Below are 21,938 nucleotides of genomic sequence, written 5' to 3' on the forward strand. Positions count from 1 at the left end.
GGATTGGAAACTGACTACTCTGGGGAGCACACAAGCGATACAAAAAAAGTGTGTGCATGTGTTTCGAGTGTGTGTTTGTGTGTGGTTGCAGTCTGCTATTTTTCAGAGTGTGACCTTTGATTGGAATAATAAACAAAACGCTATTTGTCTCAATCCACTCCCCTCGTTCTCTCTCCTCTCTCTTCCCTGTAACTGTCTCTTCTCTTTCCACTCATTTCTGTTTCCATTCCCTAGATCACCCACAGAAGTGCATGGCATTGTCAAGAGTGAAATTGGTTTTAAATATATTATGTTCAGAGTGGATTCCTCAGAGATTCTCTTTGCCTAAACTAAACTGACCTTTGGCTGGAATAAACGGATGGAAATAAACAAAACGCTCTACTTTTTTTTTTTTCTCTCTTCCTCATTTCTCACTAGTTTTTCCCCCTCTGCAGCGGTTTCTCTCCCTCCCTCCCTCCCTCCCTCTCTCCCTCTCTCCCTCCATCCTCTACATCACCCTCCAAAACACTAGGGGGCTTCTACTGTCAGCACAGCAGAAGTGGTTTTAATAGTAATGACTGTAATGGATTGGAGGTGTAAAAGGCACTTTATATTGCAAGAGGTCAGATTATTGTCATGGGGAAATTATTATTAAACCCACAGATTACATTATGCTATAAGAATATTTGTGTGCCCAAGACAAACGATCTCTGGGGTATTATTATGTCTTCTAATCCCCAGAAAGCACAGCCAGCCTTCGCTGCAGTATCCCCTGCCTAACACGGAAATTAATCCACTCTGTTTATCTGCATGTGTGTCGGGAATATTTAACAGCAGCTTGTATACAATCTCACCACAGGTTCCCTGTTGGGCCACGCCCATGAGGGCTATCAGATGGATCAATGGATGACTCGCTGATTTACCTGAACACATACACACAGAGGGTCATCCTGCCCATCGAAAGCTTGATCGTCATGGAAACTGAAACCAAGCAGACCGCCTCACACATTCTTCCTCAGGGATGGGATAGTCTGCAGCTTTGCTACAGTACAGTTCTGGAGGCTATTTACACAATATCAGAGACAGTCATTACAAAGTAATACTGTGGTACTATTGTGGATGTATGACACCGTGAGTTACTCTGGTAAACAAAAACGACATCTCTCTGACTTGGGCCCAAAGCCATGTGTGAGGCAGTAACACTGGAGACCACACACACACACACACACACACACAGCAGCCTCTCTGCTGAGGCTGCCATGCACGACTCGTCCACCGGAGGCAGGACAGATACTCACAAGAAGAACTTCTCGTCCCAGACGGGGTTGAGGTTCCCGAAGATGGTTTTGGTCCTGCGTTTGGTCTTGCCCACCTGGACGGTGACGTAAGGATCGCTGGAGCCTGTCTTGTCCTTGGCCTGAAGGCCCTGGGCACACATCACTGGGGGGGAGAGGGGGAGGTGGGAGAGGGGGGGGGGAGAAGGGGGAGACATGGGGTTGATGTATTAACAGGCCGGCAGACCACACACAGACCAGGCAGATCTTCATTATATAAGAGCTTTTCAGGCCAGCCAGGATGAGCGCAGTCCATCTGCATGTGGAATGTCCCCGAGTCATAAATCAGTGAACATCTCTCCTGTAATATGCTCATTATTGTTGAGAGACTAAACTCACTCAACAGACACACACCGGAAAACACGCTTTAGACTACACACACAGGCAAACCTGCTTTTACGGGCACCCACAGCACAGCGCACACACACACACAGACAGACAGACAGACAGACATTGTGGAAGGCCAGAGTGAAGCTGTAGTATTTCACAGTACCATAAAAGGAAAAAGGACACTGGGCATTAAATATGTATAAGTGACAGTTTAAATTATTCAGAGAACATATATCCCACAGCCACACACTGACTGGGATTGGTGGGCACGGCGCAGAAGGGTTTTGACAAATGAGAAGATACGGGCTTTCTGGCCCGCGGGCTGCTGGGAAATACAATGAAACTACCCCCGTCCAAAACAGGGAGAAATGGAAGAGGTAGAGAAGTAGGGCAGGAGAGAAGTGAGGAGGAGAGAGAGGAGAGAGAGGAGGAGAGAGAGGAGAGAGAGAGAGAAGGAGAGAGAGGAGGAGAGAGAGAAGGAGAGAGAGGAGGACAGAGGAGGAGAGAGAGGATGAGAGAGAGGAGAGAAGAGGAGAGAGATGAGGAGAGAGAGGAGAGAGAGGAGGAGAGAGGAGAGAGAGAAGGAGAGAGAGGAGGAGAGAGAGGAGGAGAGAGGAAGAGAGAGAAGGAGAGAAAGGAGGAGAGAGAGAAGGAGAGAGAGGAGGACAGAGGAGGAAAGAGGAGGAGAGAGAGGATGAGAGAGAGGAGGAGAGAGGAGGACAGAGGAGGAGAGAGAGAGAAGGAGAGAGAGGATGAGAGAGAGGAGAGAAGAGGAGAGAGATGAGGAGAGAGAGTAGGAGAGAGAGGATGAGAGAGAGGAGGAGAGAAGAGGAGAGAGATGAGGAGAGAGAGGAGGAGAGAGAGGAGAGAGGAGGAGAGAGAGGAGCAGAGAGGAGGAGGAGCGAGGAGGAGAGAATGAAGGAGAGGAGAGAGGAGGAGAAAGAGGTTGAGAGAGAGGGGCAGAAGTGAGCATAGAGGAGCATGGATGGATAGATTATGGTAGGCAGAAGGCATGTGTTGTATTTTGGACCACAACCACTGCAAAATGGTTGTTGCTTCAGGTCCAGTGCTTTTGTGTCACTGCCACGGAGTCAGGCCCAGCTGGTCACTGAGCAGGCATTATGGGAACTGGAGTCCCTTCGACAGATGCAGACGGTTAAGCTGACCGGGTTGACTTTTCAAACTGATACTAAAACTTGACAATGGGAACATCTTGGCTATAGGAACACATGGTTTTGTGTTTTGCATCCTGTATTTGAAATCTCTTCCTTCCAAGCCTTCCTCTTGACCAGTATCACGCACCACTAGTAGATGCAACACCTTATATATGGCAAATAAGAAAATATCTGACAGATAGACGGTGGGTGAAGTCATGACAAATGTCTCAATTAATGTATAACTTATATTTAAGTTGAAGCATCTCACAGTTGCTGTGAAAGTCAGAATCAATGACGCCCTGTGTTTATCAAATGAATAATAAATAAATAATGGCTCAATAAATACATTCTAAAAGGAGAAATTCGATAAACCCTGAAAGATAGATTAAAGCAAAGGGCCGTCTCTCTCTCTCTCACACACACACATATTGATACTGGCAGAAATGCAAGCTGGGCAATAAGTCAAGTCTCGGCTGGGCCCGGTCTGGTAACCATGGAGATGGCATGGTCGGGGAGTGGGCTCAAGCAGGACAGTAGAGCCACACCCGGAACAGAGGGAGGATCTATGAGAGCTTCAGACATCCCATTCCAAAACCATATCTTCTGTATTAACGGATGGTAATCAGCAATAATAAATAACTATATGTTATCTACATATGAAAATATCAGAAATATATCTGCATATCAACTTAAATATCAGGTTTGTGAACCTTTGAAGCAGGCTTGTGAGACATGAACATGGTGTTGCTATTGGTGACCTGTCTTGCCAGTCTATATTGGAGATCTACATCACATTGTAAGTATTATATGGTGAGTCCTGACATTGATAACAATGTATTTAGTGGGAGACGGTATCTGGTATCAAGTGGTTAGGCACAAACAGTGGGGTTGCACTGTTGGAGTGATCTGTGTGATGTATGGTGAGAGCGGTGACAGTGACAGGGTTGTGACCAGGCTGACCTGTGATGGTGATCTTTGCGGACCACTTGGAGGTCCCCTCCAGCACGGCCTGCTTGGCCGCCTTCAGGTGGGTGGAGAAGTCCTCCTTGGAGATCTGGAACATCTCCTGGATGACCTCGAACACCTCGGGCCGGTTCTTCTCCCGGATCTTCATCCTCTCCTTCATGGCCATGATGATGTTCTGGGTCTTGTCTTCGGCGCCGTGTTTGGAGCTCTTCTCCACGGCCCCTAGAACACACAAGCAGGAGGCCAGGTTAGCAGCTACAACCTGTGTGTGTGTGAGAGTCAGTGAGAGAGAGAGAGAGAGCCAGACAGAGACAGAGACAGAGACAGACAGAGAGAGAGAGAGAGAGAGAGAGAGAGAGAGAGAGAGAGAGAGAGAGAGAGAGAGAGAGAGAGAGACAGAGACAGAGACAGAGACAGAGACAGAGACAGAGACAGAGAGAGATGTGGCTGTTCTTTCCGGTCTCGTCGTCTTAATCGAGTTATCAGCCTGTCATCTAGAGTGAGGTCACAAACTCAGATTGAAATGAGATTAAAAATTAATCACCATTTGAATATAAAGAGTGAGGTTTTACGACAGCCCAAGTGGAGCTAATCCAGTTCCATACTGGAACGACTGCCGTGAGGAAGGCCCTGCAGCGCGCGTGTCAAACAGCTTGTGTCAGCCTATCGACTGACGCTCCAGCAAACGTGATTGGCCAAGCTGAACCCACAGATTGAAGAGTGAGTATGACAGTGTAGGAATTAAACAAGTCTATGGTGATCAGAGCTTAATACAAAACAGGCTAAAACTACTGGCACAGAACATTTAATAAAGCAATTCTCCATCTTCTGATGGCTTTGCTATCGGTTGATAGGTCTGATGTCTGAACAGATGTCTGCAGTGTGCATGTGCCTTTCCAGAAACGCAAAAAAAAAATTCTAATAAAAAAAAAAAAGCTTTTTCTGATGAACTTCAAAGCATGCTGGGAAACGAGCTAATGAGCGTCAAACTGTGCCGGCTGTCTGGTGTGCGACGGTGGCTCCTTACTCTGTAGGCAGTCTGCGTTGAGCAGGTCCTGGCACTTGTCGTGGCATTTGACGCCGCACTCGGAGCAGCGCATGCCCTGGCGGGCGATGCCCCACAGCAGGCCCTCGCACTCGTGGCAGTAGGTGGGCGCCGTGGCCGTCCACACCTCGAAGTTGTGGGGCGTCGTGGACGAGATGGGGTAGATCAGAGCCTGGAGGGTCTTCCTGAACACGTGCAGTTTCTGCAAAACAAATGAGGCTTTATGGGTTGTGGGCGCCTCATTAGCCTACTTTTGAAACAATAAGAAAGAAAAGGCGTAGGCAATCAAAAGGCAAGCGTGGGTACATGTGATGAAAGAGCTATCCAAGACCCTGTGTCCGCACAGCTGGGGGGTATCAGGTTCCATGTTCCAACCCAGACAAATCTGGTCAGAGCACCCGCCTATTGATTGGACAACTTGCATTAATTGGTGCAACATATTTTAATAGGTCTGCATGCCTTGATTATAACCCGATAATCGATAGCGAGATCAGACAGATGGTCTTCTGCCCTGACGTCTTGGATCACTAAATCACGTGAGATTGGATGGGTGGTCTGGCTACAGTACTGCCTTTGTTCAGAGTGAGTGGTTTACTGTCAAAGGCTGCTTCAAACTGTAGACCTGACTGGACCAAAGGCCTGGCAGCAGCTGAATTCCTAACTATAGTAGAATTCTGTACAAACTGATTGCTTTATTGTGGGAGCCTTGTGTCTTGGAGGACTGAATCATGGGGCCAGATTTGCCAATTCTTGACTGGGTGAATCAATGCGTGCAGTAAATAAGCCTTTTACAGCACAGGGTGTGTTATGTGCTCGGAGGGAGAGAGAGACAGAGACGGAGAGAGGGAGAGAGAGAGATAGAGAGAGTCAGAGAGTGAGACAGGGACACAGAGAGAGAGAGAGAGAGAGAGAGAGAGAGAGAGAGAGAGAGAGAGAGAGAGAGAGAGAGAGAGAGAGAGAGAGAGACAGAGACAGAGACAGAGAGATAGAGAGAAAGAGAGAGAGACAGAGAGAGAGAGAGAGAGAGAGAGAGAGAGAGAGAGAGAGAGAGAGAGAGAGAGAGAGAGACAGAGAGAGACAGAGAAAGAGAGACAGAGAGAGAGACAGAGAGAGAGACAGAGAGAGAGAGAGAGACAGAGAGAGAGAGACAGAGAGAGAGGCAGACAGAGAGAGAGAGAGACAGAGAGAGACAGACAGACAGACAGAGACAGAGAGACAGAGAGAGAGAGGAGGAAGTGCAGGGAGGTGAAATACAGCCTGCAGAGATGATGTTCTCTATTGAGTTCTCCACCTTTGTTTGTTCTTCCCTCCCTCCATCTCCTCCCTGCTAATACCCTGATGTCCCGACCCTGTATCGCATCAACACAAACGCAAGTACACGCACACACACTCACAAATTACCTACGCAACCCCCCCCCACACACACACACACACACACACACACACACAACAACAACAATAACAGGGCTCCATCAGAGTGACAGATGATGAAACGACACCAGCTGACAGGAGAGTGTGACTGTGAGTGTGACAGTGCGTCAGCGCTCTGCGCCCCCGGGGTCCAGCGCCGCTGATGAAAGCCCCTTGCGGTCCGCGAAGGGCCCTTAATGAAACGTCCTGCGAGAGAAAATTACTTCCCTTTTAATCGGAGGAGGGCATGAGAGGAAGCAGATGTCAGAGTTATCCACTGACTTCACAGCTTGGCCACGCGCCACGCCAGAAAAAAAAAAAACGAAACCTCTCTCCGCCAGATTTACTGCTGCTGAGCCGTCTAATATCCCGCCACCCCCACACCACACAGCCCGGCAGGACACACAGGAGACGGGCTAGCCAGGGGCAGGAGGAGCCCGCCCCCTCCAGCACGTTCTGCCAGAAACACTTGGAGACAGATCAGGTGGAGCTAATCAGTGCCTGACTGTCTGTGTGAATGACTGGTGACTTTCTGACTGTGTCTCTGTGTGTGAATGACTGGTGACTTTCTGACTGGACCTGTGGGACCTCAGCTCCGTGACAGGGACATCTGGGGGCTTGGCTAGTGTCCTATTAGGCTGATCCCTGACGGACAGCTGTGGGGAACTAATTGGGTTGAACTTTGCTGATCAGTTCAACAGAAGCAGCACAGTGGTGAAAGGATCAGAATTTTCCAAATGACAGAGTTATTGTGGGTGTGTGTGTGTGTGTCTGGAGAGCAACTCCCATTCTCTCTCACCTGATTTTTCCATCTCTTTATTCTCTCTATGCCATCTCTTTCCGTCTCTCTTTCCATCTCCCCTCTCTCTTTATCTTCACTCGTTTTCTTTCTTTCCTCTCTTCCACCGGCTCCAGCCTCTCACAGCCGGGGTGGAAGAGTGGGCGATTGGGATGCGACAGACACGGCCTGTATTGACCAGTGGCCGCAGCCTCCACACGATCACACCGTGACAGAAAGCAATCTCATTCTGCTGGATCCCTCCTCCGGCTTACCTCTCTTCTGCTTCTCTGAACCCCCTGACCCAACCTGCCCCTCTCCTCCTCCCCCTGTCCCAACCTGCCCCTCTCCTCCTTCTCCTGTCCCAACCTGCCCCTCTCCTCCTTCTCCTGTCCCAACCTGCCCCTCTCCTCCTTCTCCTGTCCCAACCTGCCCTCTCCTCCTCCCCCTGTCCCAACCTGCCCCTCTCCTCCTCCCCCTGTCCCAACCTGCCCCTCTCCTCCTCCCCCTGTCCCAACCTGCCCCTCTGCTCCTCCCCCTGTCCCAACCTGCCCATCTCCTCCTTCTCTTGTCCCAACCTGCCCATCTCCTCCTTCTCTTGTCCCAACCTGCCCCTCTCCTCCTCCCCCTGTCCCAACCTGCCCTCCTCTCCTCCTCCCACACCCCACCTCTGCTCTCCGCACCCTCTTCATTCCGTTCTCCAATCTCCTCTCACCCGTCCCCTCTCCCTTCTTCTCTCCACACGCGTCTGATTCTCCCCGACATCTCCAGCCTCTCTGCCTTCTTCTCCACAGGTGACCGGCCTATTCAGGCCATAACCGTACCGATTAAGGGAATTCCTGCCTTTCGTTATGTTTAATATTTTTATAGCTACAGTTTAAAGAGACAGGATAGGCAGTAAAGAGAGAGACATGCAGCAAGAGGACCTGGGTTTGGATTTGAACCCAGGCCTCTACGGTAAGGCCTCAGCCAGCCCCCCGCACACCTGGTCATTGTTAAAACATCTCTATCCAGACAGCGTGTAGTCCAGCACTTTATGTATGGGCGTTCAGTCATTCAATCGACATTGTTTCCTTCTGCTCTAGATAGCAAAGAGCGGTTGGGAGAGGGTGCTAAAGAGGGGAGAGAAGAGAGAAAAGGAAGAGAGAGAGAGAACATCTGTCCAGAAGGGACAGGGTGGCGTCAGTCCCTGCGGTTTGGATGTGCTGCTGGGCGTGTGACATCACAGCGTGGGATGTGCTGACAACACCGTCTCCTCTCCTGTCCTCTCTTCTCCTCCCCTTTCTTTTCTTCGCTTGTCTTCTGTGGTCCGTCTCCCCTAAAATCCTCGCCTACCCAATCCTCTCCTCCCCTCCCCTCCCCTCCCCTCCTCTCCTCTCCTCTCCTCTCCTCTCCTCTCCTCCCTCCTCCCCTCCCCCCTCCTTTCCTCTCCCCCTCTCCTCTCCTCCCCTCCCCCCTCCTCTCCTCCCCTCTCCTCTCCCCCCTACTCTCCTCCTCTCCCCTCCTCTTCTCTCCCCCTCTCCTCTCCTCCCCTCCCCTCCCCCTCCTCTCCTCTCCCCCTCTCTTATCCTCCCCTCTCCTCTCCTCCCCCTCCTCCTCTCCTCTCCCCCCCATCCTCTCCCCCTCTCCTCTCCTCCCCTCCCCTCCTCTCCCCCCTCCTCTCCTCTCCTCCCCTCCCCCCTCCTCTCCTCTCCCCCTCTCCCCTCCCCCTCTCCTCTCCTCCTCCACCCCGTCAGCAGCATAAGGCCGTTTACTCGTTCCCAGTCCTCACAGGGATGCACTCTCCTGGACTTAATGCAGCTGATGAAACCCTGACATCTGCTTGTCCTACTTACAACTGCTGCACAATCTGCAGCTCTGCTCTGGACTTCCACACGTTAGTGTCCTCATCCATTCTCGTCCCTCATCAGGAGCAAGCCAGTGGCCCGTCACTGACGCAGCTATCATCGCCCCCTCCATAAACACCCCCCCCCCCCAGTTAAGAAATCCCATAGGCAAGTCCCATCGGACAGTCACACAAGAGCACAGCTATGTTACAGAGTCTACCGTGTAGACAACGTAAAGAGCTTTGTCCTACGTAGCAAGGCGAGATGCATCCATATGCTCCCGTCAGGATCAACCCTCAGACTAAGCATCGATAGAAGTGGAGTCAGAAGGGGAGTGAGATGGCTGAGCGGTTAGGGAATAGGGCTATTAATCAGAAGGTTGCCGGTTCGATTCTGGCTGCGCGAATAGACGTTGTGCCCTTGGGCAAGGCACTTCACCCTACTTGCCTCAGGGGGAATGTCCCTGTACTTACTGTAAGTCGCTCTGGATAAGGGCGTCTGTTAAATGACTAAATGTAAGTGAGAGAAGGAGAAACGTGAATCCAGCAATCCTGCAGGCTTACGCTGATCCCTCTGCGACACGAGACGTCAGGAATCTGGCTCACGTTTCTGGGAGAACCTGCGCCCCTCCGCGCCCTGTCATGCCCGCTTTATTTATACGACGGGAGGGGGCGGACTGTAATCATTGAATGCAGGGAGCTCTGGAGGTCAGCATAAAAGAAGACAAATTCTCCCTCTATCGATTAACACATTCAGCATCGCCTGGCTCTCTCGTCGTCTCCTCCGAAGCCCGGTGTTCATAATTAAACCTGCGCTGCTGTGTAAACCAGGAGATGGAGCCATGTCTTAATAGCCGCCATTATTCTGGACACTACCGAGCCAAACCCATCTGCCTGAGAGATTCAGAGAACGTGCAGTTTCCTTCCCAGCAATCCCAAACCAGTGGGCAGCAGTTTAAAGTTGTAAAGCTTGCAGCTGGGCACTTTATTTAATGTCCAGTTACAGCTGACGTTAAGATGTCAGATGGTAACTGAGGATCAACACCCCCTTGAGTTGTCTTCCTGGTGTGGGGCACCATGTGCACAGACCACCCTGGCAGTCAAACAGCATGGTTCTAAGAATCTGTCAGTGTTCCAACTCCGCCGCACCCCATCTCCCCTGTCTAGTGCCTTAGCTAGTCCTTCCTTATCCCCTGCCTGGACCAAACTTTAATCCAGAGAACATTACATAACCACCCCCCCCCCCCCTCGCTCACCCTCCCATCGCTACTGAACTATGACCTCATTGCCAGTGATCGTTTACGACTGGACAGGGACTTCAGTGTGTTTGGTGGGGTACTTACCAAGTCCTCGTTGTTCAGGGTAGATCTGGTCACCAGGGCGAACGAGATACCTGCCTTTCGAGCAGTGAGAGTCTAGGATGGAGAGAGATAAGAAGGAAGGAGAGACAAATAAATGATACGCCTGATAAGCTGTAAATATGATATCATGACCATGAGGGTCACATGTTGAGTGTGTATAAGACAGACTAAAGCACACCACAGCGCATCAGTCAAGCTGCTTTATCTAGCTTGCTTCAGAGTGATTAACACAACCTCCGGAACAATTTCATTCATTTTGAATAAGACTCCTCGACTGAGCTAAGAGAAACAAATTGAGCCACGCTATCTATCCTCATTTGTCTTCAACTCAGTGGATTGGTTCATTTGTCTAATCAGTTCCTTTCACAGCACACTCAGCCCTTTCGGGCCCATTTTACAGAGGAGGATTGAAAAGAGGACAAACAACGGCACAAAACGAATCGGCTCTGCCTTCACGTCACATTAAAGCCCTCGATCTGTGGCCAAGGAGTTTATTTTGCCTGTGAGGAGCCGTTGGTCAGCACTGAGGCAGGAACAATCAGTGAAGATAGGATGGGATGGAACTCACCAAAGCCTGAGGGATCCGGGGAGCCGCGGAAGGAGGATAGAAAGTCGAGATATTGAATTAGAGAGGTGGTTTGGGGGTCACAGGGTGCACACACAACAGGGCATGTCCATACTGAGAGCATAGGCCTGTCTCCTGCCATGCAGGACTGTACGCCAGGCCACGGTGTTCTGGAGAGATGGCTACTTGTGTCTAGAGAGGTCATACTTATGTATATTTGTATTTGTTCATGCATTAAAAAGTGACTCTGTAGCACTCATGCTTGGCATTTACGGTGTGTTTTGTCTCTGTTGGAGGAGGCAGTGTACACAGTCCTAGTTCTGCTGTCTGTCCTGGACGTTTAATAGGACAATAACAGACAAACACAAGACACACACTCATGTACGGGTGAAGCCAGCTGTACAACACTGACTCAAACACGCACACACGCACACACAAACACGCACACACCAACAATCACACACACACACATATTGACAAATGTCACACCCACGTTAGCTAAATCTCCCCTGAGCCTAGGTGGCCAGAGTTAAAGGGAAGACAGATTAACATTTACCCCATACTAGAGGAGGTTACGCAACAGAGAGGAATGCAAACATGGACAGCTGACAATACTGGATCAGTCTTTACCACCACCCTCTCTTCTGCAGCCCAGCTATGGTAAAGATCCATGGAAGCCATGGAAAATGTAGGAGGGACATGACCTCTACATGAACTTAGAGTGTTGATGTAAGTTTATTAACATGCACTGTTACTGCTGAGGTTGCTGCAGGCAATACAGAAAGACCTTGAGTCCAAATATTCGATGTTGAGGTAGTAATAATAATAATAATAGATTTTATTTGTAACGCACTTTACATTTGAAACAAAGTCTCAAAGTGCTAAGGTATCAAACTGTGCTTCAAATATAGTAATATATGTTAATTCATATATAAAGATTTTTTGCACCCCACTGTAGAGTGGGGATCCCTCCCGTCCCAACCAATCACAATGCTGTTGCTGCCCTGAAGCAATCACACAGCCAATGGGGGACATCGACAGAGGAGAGGCATGAGAGAAGGGACCAATTAGACCACTGAATACCGACTTCATCCAATGTGTAAAAGGCTTTCTTCAGTGCTGCTTTTACATGATTTAAAAAGCTCACACAGTTAAATCAGAAGTCAATGAAGTCCTTAGATATATTTTTAGGTTGAGTTGTCACCATTTCATATCGTTCTGCTTCTCGTTATGCTATGCTGTGCTGTGCTGTAGGCCCAACTTCTGCCGAGATGTGCAAATGTTTGGTGTTGGCCAGGCTGAAATCTGACAACTCACTGAAAAATATCACCCATAGCTGTTATGGGACTGTGTAGGAATGGCATATTTACACGCATAAAAAACCCATAAACAAAAATCACAACCCATACTTACCAAAATATTGTTGGTTATTAATTTCATGAGAGATATGAACAAATACAGCATCAACTCATGTCGTTCACTGTGATATAAACATTCATCAGCATCTATCCGTATGACATAAAACTACATTATCATGATATATTTTACCAGTAAACACAGTGCATTAGCTGGCTAGACACTATTTGTATAAACTGTGCAGTGGGTCTTTAAGAGTAGGTTTGAAAGGTTTAGTGGATCCTTCATAAAGTGCACTTTAAGAGTTAACAATTCATCTATTTCTCAAGAGCCTGAGCATCTAGTCTGATATGATTTCAAAAAACATGAATATGAAAACAGACACTTAGGCACGAGACAAACACAGTACAAGACTAACAGTTACTAACAAACAGCAGCAACTCTCGCTACATTAAGTAAAGTCGGCTGGACCGCCAGAGCTAAGCTTTTAAAACCTATCTAGGACACTGATACAACAGGGCGCACTAAAGCGGGCCTATTTGCCGGACGTGCCACATTACGCTACGATAAAACAAAACAGGAGCATCAATATGATGCAACGCTACGGCTAGGCCTCGTCTCTCCACGCTAACTAAATAAGCGCTGAGAGTTACGACCGGGGGATTAGGTTTAACATGGCCAAACTGCACGCTGCTCCGCTCCACATTTAGCATACTTACACGTCGCAGTCAGGCAATGCCCCTCTGTCAGCCAGGGTCTAGTATAGGGGCGGTCAGATCTATTAGACGTAAATCACACCTAACCTTGTTGAGGCAGATAACTCACCAGGTCTCGGACAATAGGCATGGTCCTCTTGCGGCGTAAATCTGGCATGCTGTCAATACCATAAAGAATGCTGCCAGCCCTGGGAAAGCAGACAGGTTTAGAGAGTATTAATATCATAATAACGCTGGGCTGGGGGAGACATTACCACGCTGAAAGGGGGCCCTGATTTACAATGCTTGCCAACCCCATGGATCATACTCCCATGCTGTGTCCCTGGCTGTCCTGGGCAGGGGGGATCCCTCGGTCGTGCACCCCACATTTCCCCCACACACCACCCCCTCTCCCTGCCTCAGGTATACACGAGAGGCCTCCCTCTACCCTGACTCTGTCTCCAGTAAGGCTCAATCCCTCTACCCTCTCTCTCTTTACAGTTGTTTCTACACTAAGGCTCAATCCCTCTATCCTCTCTCTCTTTACAGCAGGGTCTACACTAGGGCTCAATCCCTCTACCCTGTCTCTCTCTACAGCAGGGTCTACACTAGGGCTCAATCCCTCTACCCTGTCTCTCTCTACAGCAGGGTCTACACTAGGGCTCAATCCCTCTACCCTGTCTCTCTCTACAGCAGGGTCTACACTAAGGCTCAATCCCTCTATCCTCTCTCTCTCTACAGCAGGGTCTACACTAGGGCTCAATCCCTCTACCCTGTCTCTCTCTACAGCAGGGTCTACAGTAAGGATTAATCCCTCTACCCTGTCTCTAAAAGTAGATACAAAAGATCAATCCCTTTGCCCATCTCTCTCCGTCAACCTTCATCCTGTCTGCGGTCTACACTAAGGGTCCATTTAAACTCCACTCTCTCTGCCCCTCTCTCCCTGGTGCCCCCAGTGGGAGCGAAGCCTCCAAGGAGATCCTCTCGGCTGTCACTCACAGCCCTTTAATGACCTCTACGTGACATCGCAGCTCCCTGGTGGCCCCACTCCAGCCCCCGTCAGCCCTAAGTGACATCACAGGTACGACCCCAGAGATATGAATCTAGAAGCCTCTGCTAAAGCATGTGCCAAGCCCTCTCAGTCCGGCGGGAGCGCCTGGCTGTGTTACCGTGCAGACATCTGCACACGGTCAGCCGGAGAGATAACAAGGAACAGCAGGGAGCACAAACATCCAGCTATTATCTTTGTATATCATCTTAAAACACAGTGGACTCGCCTGAATGTGTCTCTTTCCCTGACCCCCACGTTATGAGAAACCAAAGTAGCGACCCTTTGTGTTTGTGTTACAGGGACCCGATATTACGACCACCTACGCCCCGCGTACATTTCCGAGCGCGAGCCAATGAGAGAGGAGTATAAAAGGCGCCACTTACCCGCCAGCCTGAAGCCCAAGTACTTTGGGATCCAGGACATTGAGAGTCTGTGGAGAGGAGCGCAGGACAGCGTCAGACACGGCTAAACTCAACGCGGCACGCAGCCACTCACAGTGCACACACAGGAGGAAGGGGGCAGCACAAACAACAGGAAAAAAAGAACAGAAAAAAAAAAAAAGCCCAATTTGGAAAAGTACAGTACATCTGGAGGTCAGTCAGGGACAGGAGCGAGATGTGGACAGTAAAAGGAGGAAAGTAGGATGTAGCTTTAGGAGCACAGAGGAAGAGTACCGCAGGCCAGAGCAGAAATTATTTCCTGTCAATGTGATTTGAGAAGCGGGCTCTCAAACGCAGTGTCATGGAGCGTGTTGTCCATGCTGCTTAGGGCCAGATTTGTCTGTTGTGTAAGGATCTCCCCCTCACTGACCACAGTTTCTGTGACTGTCTACAGTCCCAATCATCGTCAGAACACAAGGGAAGACAAACACAGACACTGCTGGGTGATGATAAGATGGCCACCGGGCAAACATGCTGCACTTTCACATCAACCCACACAAAAAGAACCACAGAACACACACACACAGCCACAAATACACACACACATGCACATACGTCTACACAAATGGGAACAGAAGAAGAAAATAAAAAACATGTGGGTCTGGATGAAGAATGTTTAACAATGAGTATAAACCTGGGCTTCCAAAGCACTGCTATCTGCAAAGAGAAAAGGAGCAGAGCAGGGCAGAGGGTTAGACGGGAGGTGCACAGACAGACAGTCAGTCAGACACAAACGCTCAAGTATACGTGTAGTCAAGTGCCGTGTGATGTCAGCCGTTTGTCTATCGCTAACAAACGCATGCAGTGAAGACTGAGTCAGTATGCGCCCGAGTGAGAAGAACTATGAATAGCAGCAAACAGTAACACAGGGAAATCATACGAGAACACACACACACACACCATCAACAGTTACTGAGGTGTGAGTCCTGCTTAGATGGATATTCAAAACAACAAAGGTGGAAACTCTATGCTCTGTAGACATGTAATCCGGCCACGCAATTAGCCAATGATTGTGCACCAACAGGCATGGACAGTTGTCACGGTCGGACATGTTGATATTTAAGGGAGAAATGCTAAGCTGCTGACTTCCTGCTCTTCACTGTTCGGTGGCAAGACTTCACAGGTTTAATGAGTTGTGGATCGATTAGTTGGTGATGAAGCGTGATCAAAATCGAATACAGATCCAGTCAGAAGAACACGGAGGATGGATTAAAGGGATGATCTGCATATAAAACAGCCATACACTAATGATACACACAAGTTATGGGAGTTGTTACCATTACTGTTGACAGGTTTACTGTTATTGCAGTGTTATTTCTGGGAACCATACGTACTCAACAAAAAAACTGTTATCACTCACAATAAAATAAAAAAAAACCTGTCAGGAAAAACTGCTCGTATTCGTAAAGATTTTCTACTTTGTACCGGTTTGAGCTACGAGCTAGCTCCAGCATGGGTTCAGCTAAGATATCCCAACAATGTTCCCCACCTATACAACGGCAAAAACCAAGCCACGGAGGAGAACAGAGATATCTAAAGGTTATTACAGTAGGGCCTTAAATCTCTGGAATAGAAATGCAATCGATTTGAGTAGGAAAGTTGGTTGTACTGTGAGCAGTATGTTGAGATAGCGGCACTAAATCCTGGTCAGGGGGAAAAAAGACACGCATGGCTACACAGCCCATCGAGCAGAGATCACTAGTGCGAGCAGGCCTGCACAGGCCTGATAATATAGCCAGACACTATAAACCCCCACACACACAGACACACACACAGACACACACACAGACACACACTGCTGGGAGATCCAAAGACAGATTCCCAAGATACTTGCATTCATGCATATACTAATGAAAAACATACACGGTTACATGTTATGTGAATGCCAAGCGTCAATGCACTCCTTTTGGCACATGAATGTAGCTGCTATGCAGCCATTTTCTCAAATGGGTTAAGTACCAAAGCCCCGAGGATGAAACTGCACTAAACTGGAGGACCAGATATACAGTCTGATAATCACAGCAACAATCTTTTCCCCCCCGTTATCATGTTGACACACGTTTTAATCCGCAGAACCGTTTTTGGAGTATGGAGCTCTGCCAGAATCTGACTGGTGACACGTTCAGCCGGAAAGGACAACAGAATTAGCCGGAGTGGTGAGGAGAGGGGCCCCATGCTGAGAAGAGAACAGCAGCCTTCTCCGAGTCAGACCGCTACAGTGATTGCAGAACTAGAGCCCCTCCACCCCCCGCCGTCCCCAACCCCCTTCACCCACCCCCTAACCCCTCAACCCAACCTGTACTATTACGCCAGTGACACACTTGCTACACCGGTTCCTAACGCTCACAACATAACACATCCAGCAGTCGCTCTCTTCCCAAGTTGACGTCTACGGTGACTAAGTGACTGTGACAGAGAGGTTGATGCCAGTTGGTTTGTTTAGTTCACATTTCACCATAAAGACAGTGCCCTCCAGGCTAGGCCCGGAATAGAATGTCACGATGGAGCACGTTGCCATAAAACAAAGCAGGTTATTTACAGTGTCATGGAAGAATGGGGTTTTAATATCAAGAAGAAAAAATCCAAGCGGAACACCTTTTTCTAGAACATGATTGTCTTAAGCTGGAACAATGGCAAAGTGTGTCGTTAAAGCTACTTTGTGGTTTGAGGCTGATCTTTATATGGGAAATTAAGATTTCAAAGGATTTGGCATAAAAATGCAGTTTTATCCCCAATCTTTGTTCTTTTTTTTTTTTACAGATTTGACGTTATTACTGACGTTGATGCTTACGGAACGTAAGGATGCTAGGGGTGGTGGGGGAGGGTGGGGTGTGTGTGGGGGAGAGGGAGGGGGGGGGCTAAGCACATAAAACAATCAATTTGATTTGAAATGTGTGTGCAGACTAAGACTGGCTGAATATGAGTTTAAACAGGGCTTAGAACACTGAACACTTTGATGGGCAGCGCCCAAATAAGCAGCATAAAGCAGGAGCTTTGCCAGGGAACACAAGAGGCATATGTGAAGTCTTCTGTTTGGCTGTTGGCAAAGACAGGGGGGTGGGTTTAGCTCACAGACAGGGAGCTAAAGCTGCTTCCACTGAAACGAGAGGCTTGGAGGGGAGTTCCCCGGCCTGCTAATTAAACCTCACCAGAAACTAGACCAAACAACTAGACCAAAACCTTGAAGGACAGGACCAGGGGAGGAGCTCCAGCCTGGGTGGCCCTGACCTCACTGTGACATGGAGCCCAGGCTTCCCTCATGTCCAGGGGCAGTCTGTCACTTGAGAGAGAGAGACAGAGAGAGAGACACAGAGAGAGACAGAGAGAGAGAGAGAGAGAGAGAGAGAGAGAGAGAGAGAGAGAGAGAGAGAGAGAGAGAGAGAGAGAGAGAGAGAGCTGGTGTGCGCCCACACCACCCACAGCCAACGACCCTATCAATTTAAAACACCAACACAACCGCCACTTACTCTCGATCTGCATTTTTCATAGCCACACGTCCAGATATGGCGCAGTAAGCAATAAGAAGGTTTGCCTGCCCCAAGGAGCCGGCAAGCAGCAACTTTGCTAGCAGACCCATATAAATATTCTAAGCAAGGCTGACCTGGTTACAGAATGCCCTTGGGAGTGTGAATTAGCATCTCCATACAGACGCTGCTGTAGCGGAGTGAAGATTGGGATGCCAGTGATGGCAGGGATGGCAGCACCGCCTGTTCCCCAAACAGTCGAGCACACCACTACACGAGCCCAGAGAGCATGCGTCACAGTGAGAGAGAGAGAGAGAGAGAGAGAGAGAGAGAGAGAGAGAGAGAGAGAGAGAGGTAGAGAGAGATTGGGAACATGGAGAGAGAGAGAAAAAGCAGAAGAAAATGAGACGTAAGAAATTAAAAGAGAGGAAATGGAAAGAGAAAGCGGGAAAAGAAATTGAAGAAAATGTAGATAGAAAGAGAGAGCGAGAGAGAGCGAGAGAGAGAGCAGCTCTGCTCTAAGAAGCAGTGCCACAGCAATAGGGCCTGAGGCCTTTAAGTCCATCCACAGGGACAGAAATCCCTGCTCCCTCGACCAACCCTAATCTAGGTGGACATATACACACAGTAAACCGACCACAACAGAGACCAGTAATCAACGATAATTTGATGTTTCAGCAACACGCTTGTGTTTGACTATAAATAATAAATAAATTGCACATCAGTTTATACACATGGGCATGATTCAACAATCATCACTGGACCATGTGGTGGCATGTTGCATATTAATAATGTGTTTCACTATTCAAGGTGTAAATCTGATATGCACTTAAGAGTCAGGACGGTTCCTGGTTTTCAAATATAATTTTGCCTAAAACTTTTGTTTAAGTTTGATAAAACTGCCTTTTGGATGTGCTAAATAATAGTTTCCGTATGTGTGCAGTTTATGGTTTTGTATGTAACCAACTATAACTTTAGTCTGCGTATTGGACTGTCTGCTGTTTTTGTATGCTGCTGATGCTGTACCGCATGTCTAAATTGTTGATGTGTAATGAATATTTATGGTTGATAGCATCTGTAGGTTGTGTGTGTGCAGCATGGGTACCTGTATGATGCAGTGGGTGAAGTCTCCACACTGCTTCTCTGTGAGTGTAGAAGTGCAGTGTGCCTGTTACACATGTAGGTCAAGAGTCTGTTCACTTTAAATAAGAGGCAGGAAATTCCCCTGGCCCCTCTATAACTCACACAGAAAACCTTTCCTCATTCCACTTGGAACAGTTCATTGTTTGCTTCATTGAATCAATACTAACCACTTAATATACTGCGAGAAATCATTTTTCTCAGGCAATATTTTTTGGTCAGAATAAACTTCTAACTCAGCAGAGTACTTCACTCATACTTTGCATGAGGAATGGCCTGAAAACCTGCTCTGTATAAAATTGATGTGTTTTGCTTGATTTGTTTGAGGCATTCAATGAATTATCAACAAACAAAACAAAGTGTTTACATCCAGCTGCCATTCTTTATAAGTGGGGCAGACTAAATGCATAAGTCATATTGGTACTACACAAATCAAACATGCTGAGTAACTTCAAGTTCTTGTGATATTTGAAGCAGTGCATCCTGCGCCAAGGTCGTTGTTGTCTGGGGTACTACATGGCCATCCGTACTGGCCTAAAGCCTTGTTATTTAAATGTGAAAGCTACTGGCAGAAACAGAATCCCAAATCACGGAATCCGTAACATTGGTTTTGGTGCTGCACTACAACACTGCAACCTAACCCTGACCACAAATCCATTAACTTCCTATTACTCCACAATGCCATTTATTCACCTTCAGAGGATGTGTTTTCTATTTGATCTTTTCTAAAAAATTAATTAACAATTCAAGACATCAGGGACATTTCAAACTTTCGATGTCAAGTTACGGTCCCTTAGATATAAAGTAGAAAAAGAGCAAAGTCTTTGGATTTCAGAGAGCTCGGAACGCATTTCATCATAAAAATAAAGTTCCCTTCAAATCATGAGGTGAATATCTGTTAATTATTATTATTATTTTTAAATGAACTACTGCTGCATGTACTTGTCTTGTTCATAACACCATAGGTACCTGTATGAATATACACTTAATCAAACAAATGTATTTTCAGAAAAACAAATGTCATTTTGAGTTCACTGTCCTATTCTATGTTGTGTTGTGAACTGAGATAATGTTGGAATAATATATATCGATCATATAAACAGAGCCACACATCACATTGCACCAGTAAGAAGTTTACCTCCAGCCAGGATCTGCTGCTCCAACTCAGTCATCTGCTTCCTGTAGGCCCTCAGCGCTGCTTCCTTGAACGTCGGGCGGATGCGCTTCTTGGGCGGGGCCTCCACAAGCTTCTCCTGAGGGAGGTTCTTGTTTTCATCCTCCTGTTGTTCTACGCTCTCACAAGCTTCGGACGCTTCCTCCAACTCCTCGACCTCCTCCAGGTCTTCGTCCCCTTCCTCCATGTCTTCGGTCTCATCGGGTTCCTCCACCTCGACATACTCCACCATGTCGTCATACTCTGCGGTGTCCTCGGTCATCTGGGTGTCCTCGTAGTCCTCGCTGCACGCCTCGTCGTAGTGCTCGTCCAGACTGCAGTCGTACTCCAGGACGGGAGCCGCCTCTTGCGCCGCCTCGAAATCCTCGGAACCTTCCAGTTCTTGAGAGGCGTCGTAATCCTGAGAGGCGTCGTAATCCTGAGAGCCGTCTTTGTCCTGAGAGCCGTCATTGTCCTGAGTGGCCTCGTACTCCGGTACGGGCTCTTCCGCCTCTTCGGCGTTGGTCTTGTTCTCCAGGTTGGCTAGCACCTGTTCCATCACCTCTACGTAGTGGGTTTCGCTGTCAACGGGATGATCTCCCGCTGCTACTTCTGCAGCCACTGTTTCCTCCTGCTCCTCCTCGGCTTTGTAGACGAAGGGCTCGTTGTAGACGTCAGAGTCGATGGTGGTGCTGGAGTCGTTGGGGGTGGAGGTGGAGAGATTTCGGAAGCGGCCCATGAAGGAGGAGGAATTGGCGGGTTCCTCCACTGGAGCACTTGGAGGCTGGGCGCCCTTGTTCCACACAACCTCCAGGGCTGATTTGGCCCTCTGTAGTGTGGAGCCAAAGCCAAAGCCAAAGGATTTATCAGTGAGATCAATGCTTAGCCTGCTGCTCCAGGACTTGGGGACCTCCTCGACTTTCTCAGTCCTGATCTCACTCTGACTTCGGTACATGGTGGCTGACTTGGTCTGGTTCTGGTGAAAGCTGTGATTGACATCAAGCTCTGGGAATGTTTCTTTGTGTGTCGCCTTAGGAGCTGCTTTAGGGGCCGCTTTAGCGACCGCTTGAGGGGCTGATATAGGGGCCGCTTGAGACGGGGCCTGGGAGACCACCTGCGGGGCAGCCTGGGGGATGGCCTGGGGTACAGCCTGAGGTGTAGTATGGGGGGCAGCCTGGGGGGCAGTCTTGGGGGCAGTCTGGGGGACAGCCTGGGGTGCAGTCTGGGGGATGGCCTGGGGTGCAGTCTGAGGTGTAGTCTGGGGTGCAGCCTGAGGGGTTGCCTGGGAGGAAGCCTGAGGTGCAGTCTGGAGGGCCGGCTTGGGGGCCACCTTAGGGGCCTCTTTAAGGCTCACTACAGGACTCTCTTTAGCACTCACCTTGGGCACCTCAACAGAGACCACTTTTGGGGGTTCTTTAGGAAACTCTTTACCAGTTACTTTGAGGGCCTCTTGGGGGGTGGTTTTAGGGCTCTCTTTAGGAGTTACTATAGGGCTTTCTTTAGGAGTCACTACTGGACTTTCTTTAGGAGTTATAATAGGGCTTTCTTTAGGAGTGATAATAGGGCTTTCCTTAGGAGTTATAATAGGGCTTTCCTTAGGAGTTATAATAGGGCTTTCTTTAGGAGTGATAATAGGGCTTTCTTTAGGGGTGGCAATAGGGCTTTCTTTAGCTGTTATTTTTGGGCCTGGTTTAGAGGTTACTTTAGCACCCTGTTTAGAAGTCGTTTTAGAGATCTCCTTAGTCATCACTTTAGGGGTCTCCTTGGCAATTATCTTAGGAGTTTCTTTAGCCGTCACCTTAGGAGTCTCCTTAGCCAGCACTTTATGGGATTCTTTAGCTGTTAATTTAGTATTCGCTTTAGTGGTTTCTTTAGGGCTCTTTGTAGTT

General features: G+C 48.6%; 1 protein-coding gene across 1 annotated transcript in view; it reads right to left on the reverse strand.

The window, feature by feature from the left end:
* Nucleotides 1–21,938, reverse strand: part of LOC136955738 (protein unc-13 homolog C) — a 72,940-nt gene that overhangs the window by 48,699 nt on the left and 2,303 nt on the right. Inside the window, exons 2-9 of the mRNA XM_067249463.1 lie at nt 20,035–21,138; nt 17,894–17,999; nt 12,932–13,010; nt 10,754–10,759; nt 10,168–10,239; nt 4,794–5,013; nt 3,761–3,988; nt 1,278–1,419 (exon numbers count right to left, since the gene is read on the reverse strand). Of these exons, the coding sequence (XP_067105564.1) occupies nt 1,278–1,419; nt 3,761–3,988; nt 4,794–5,013; nt 10,168–10,239; nt 10,754–10,759; nt 12,932–13,010; nt 17,894–17,999; nt 20,035–21,138 (1,957 nt within the window). The remainder of the gene's footprint in view (nt 1–1,277; nt 1,420–3,760; nt 3,989–4,793; nt 5,014–10,167; nt 10,240–10,753; nt 10,760–12,931; nt 13,011–17,893; nt 18,000–20,034; nt 21,139–21,938) is intronic.

Source organism: Osmerus mordax, chromosome 13 (genome assembly GCF_038355195.1).
Source record: "Osmerus mordax isolate fOsmMor3 chromosome 13, fOsmMor3.pri, whole genome shotgun sequence".
Classification (NCBI taxonomy): Eukaryota; Metazoa; Chordata; class Actinopteri; order Osmeriformes; family Osmeridae; genus Osmerus; species Osmerus mordax.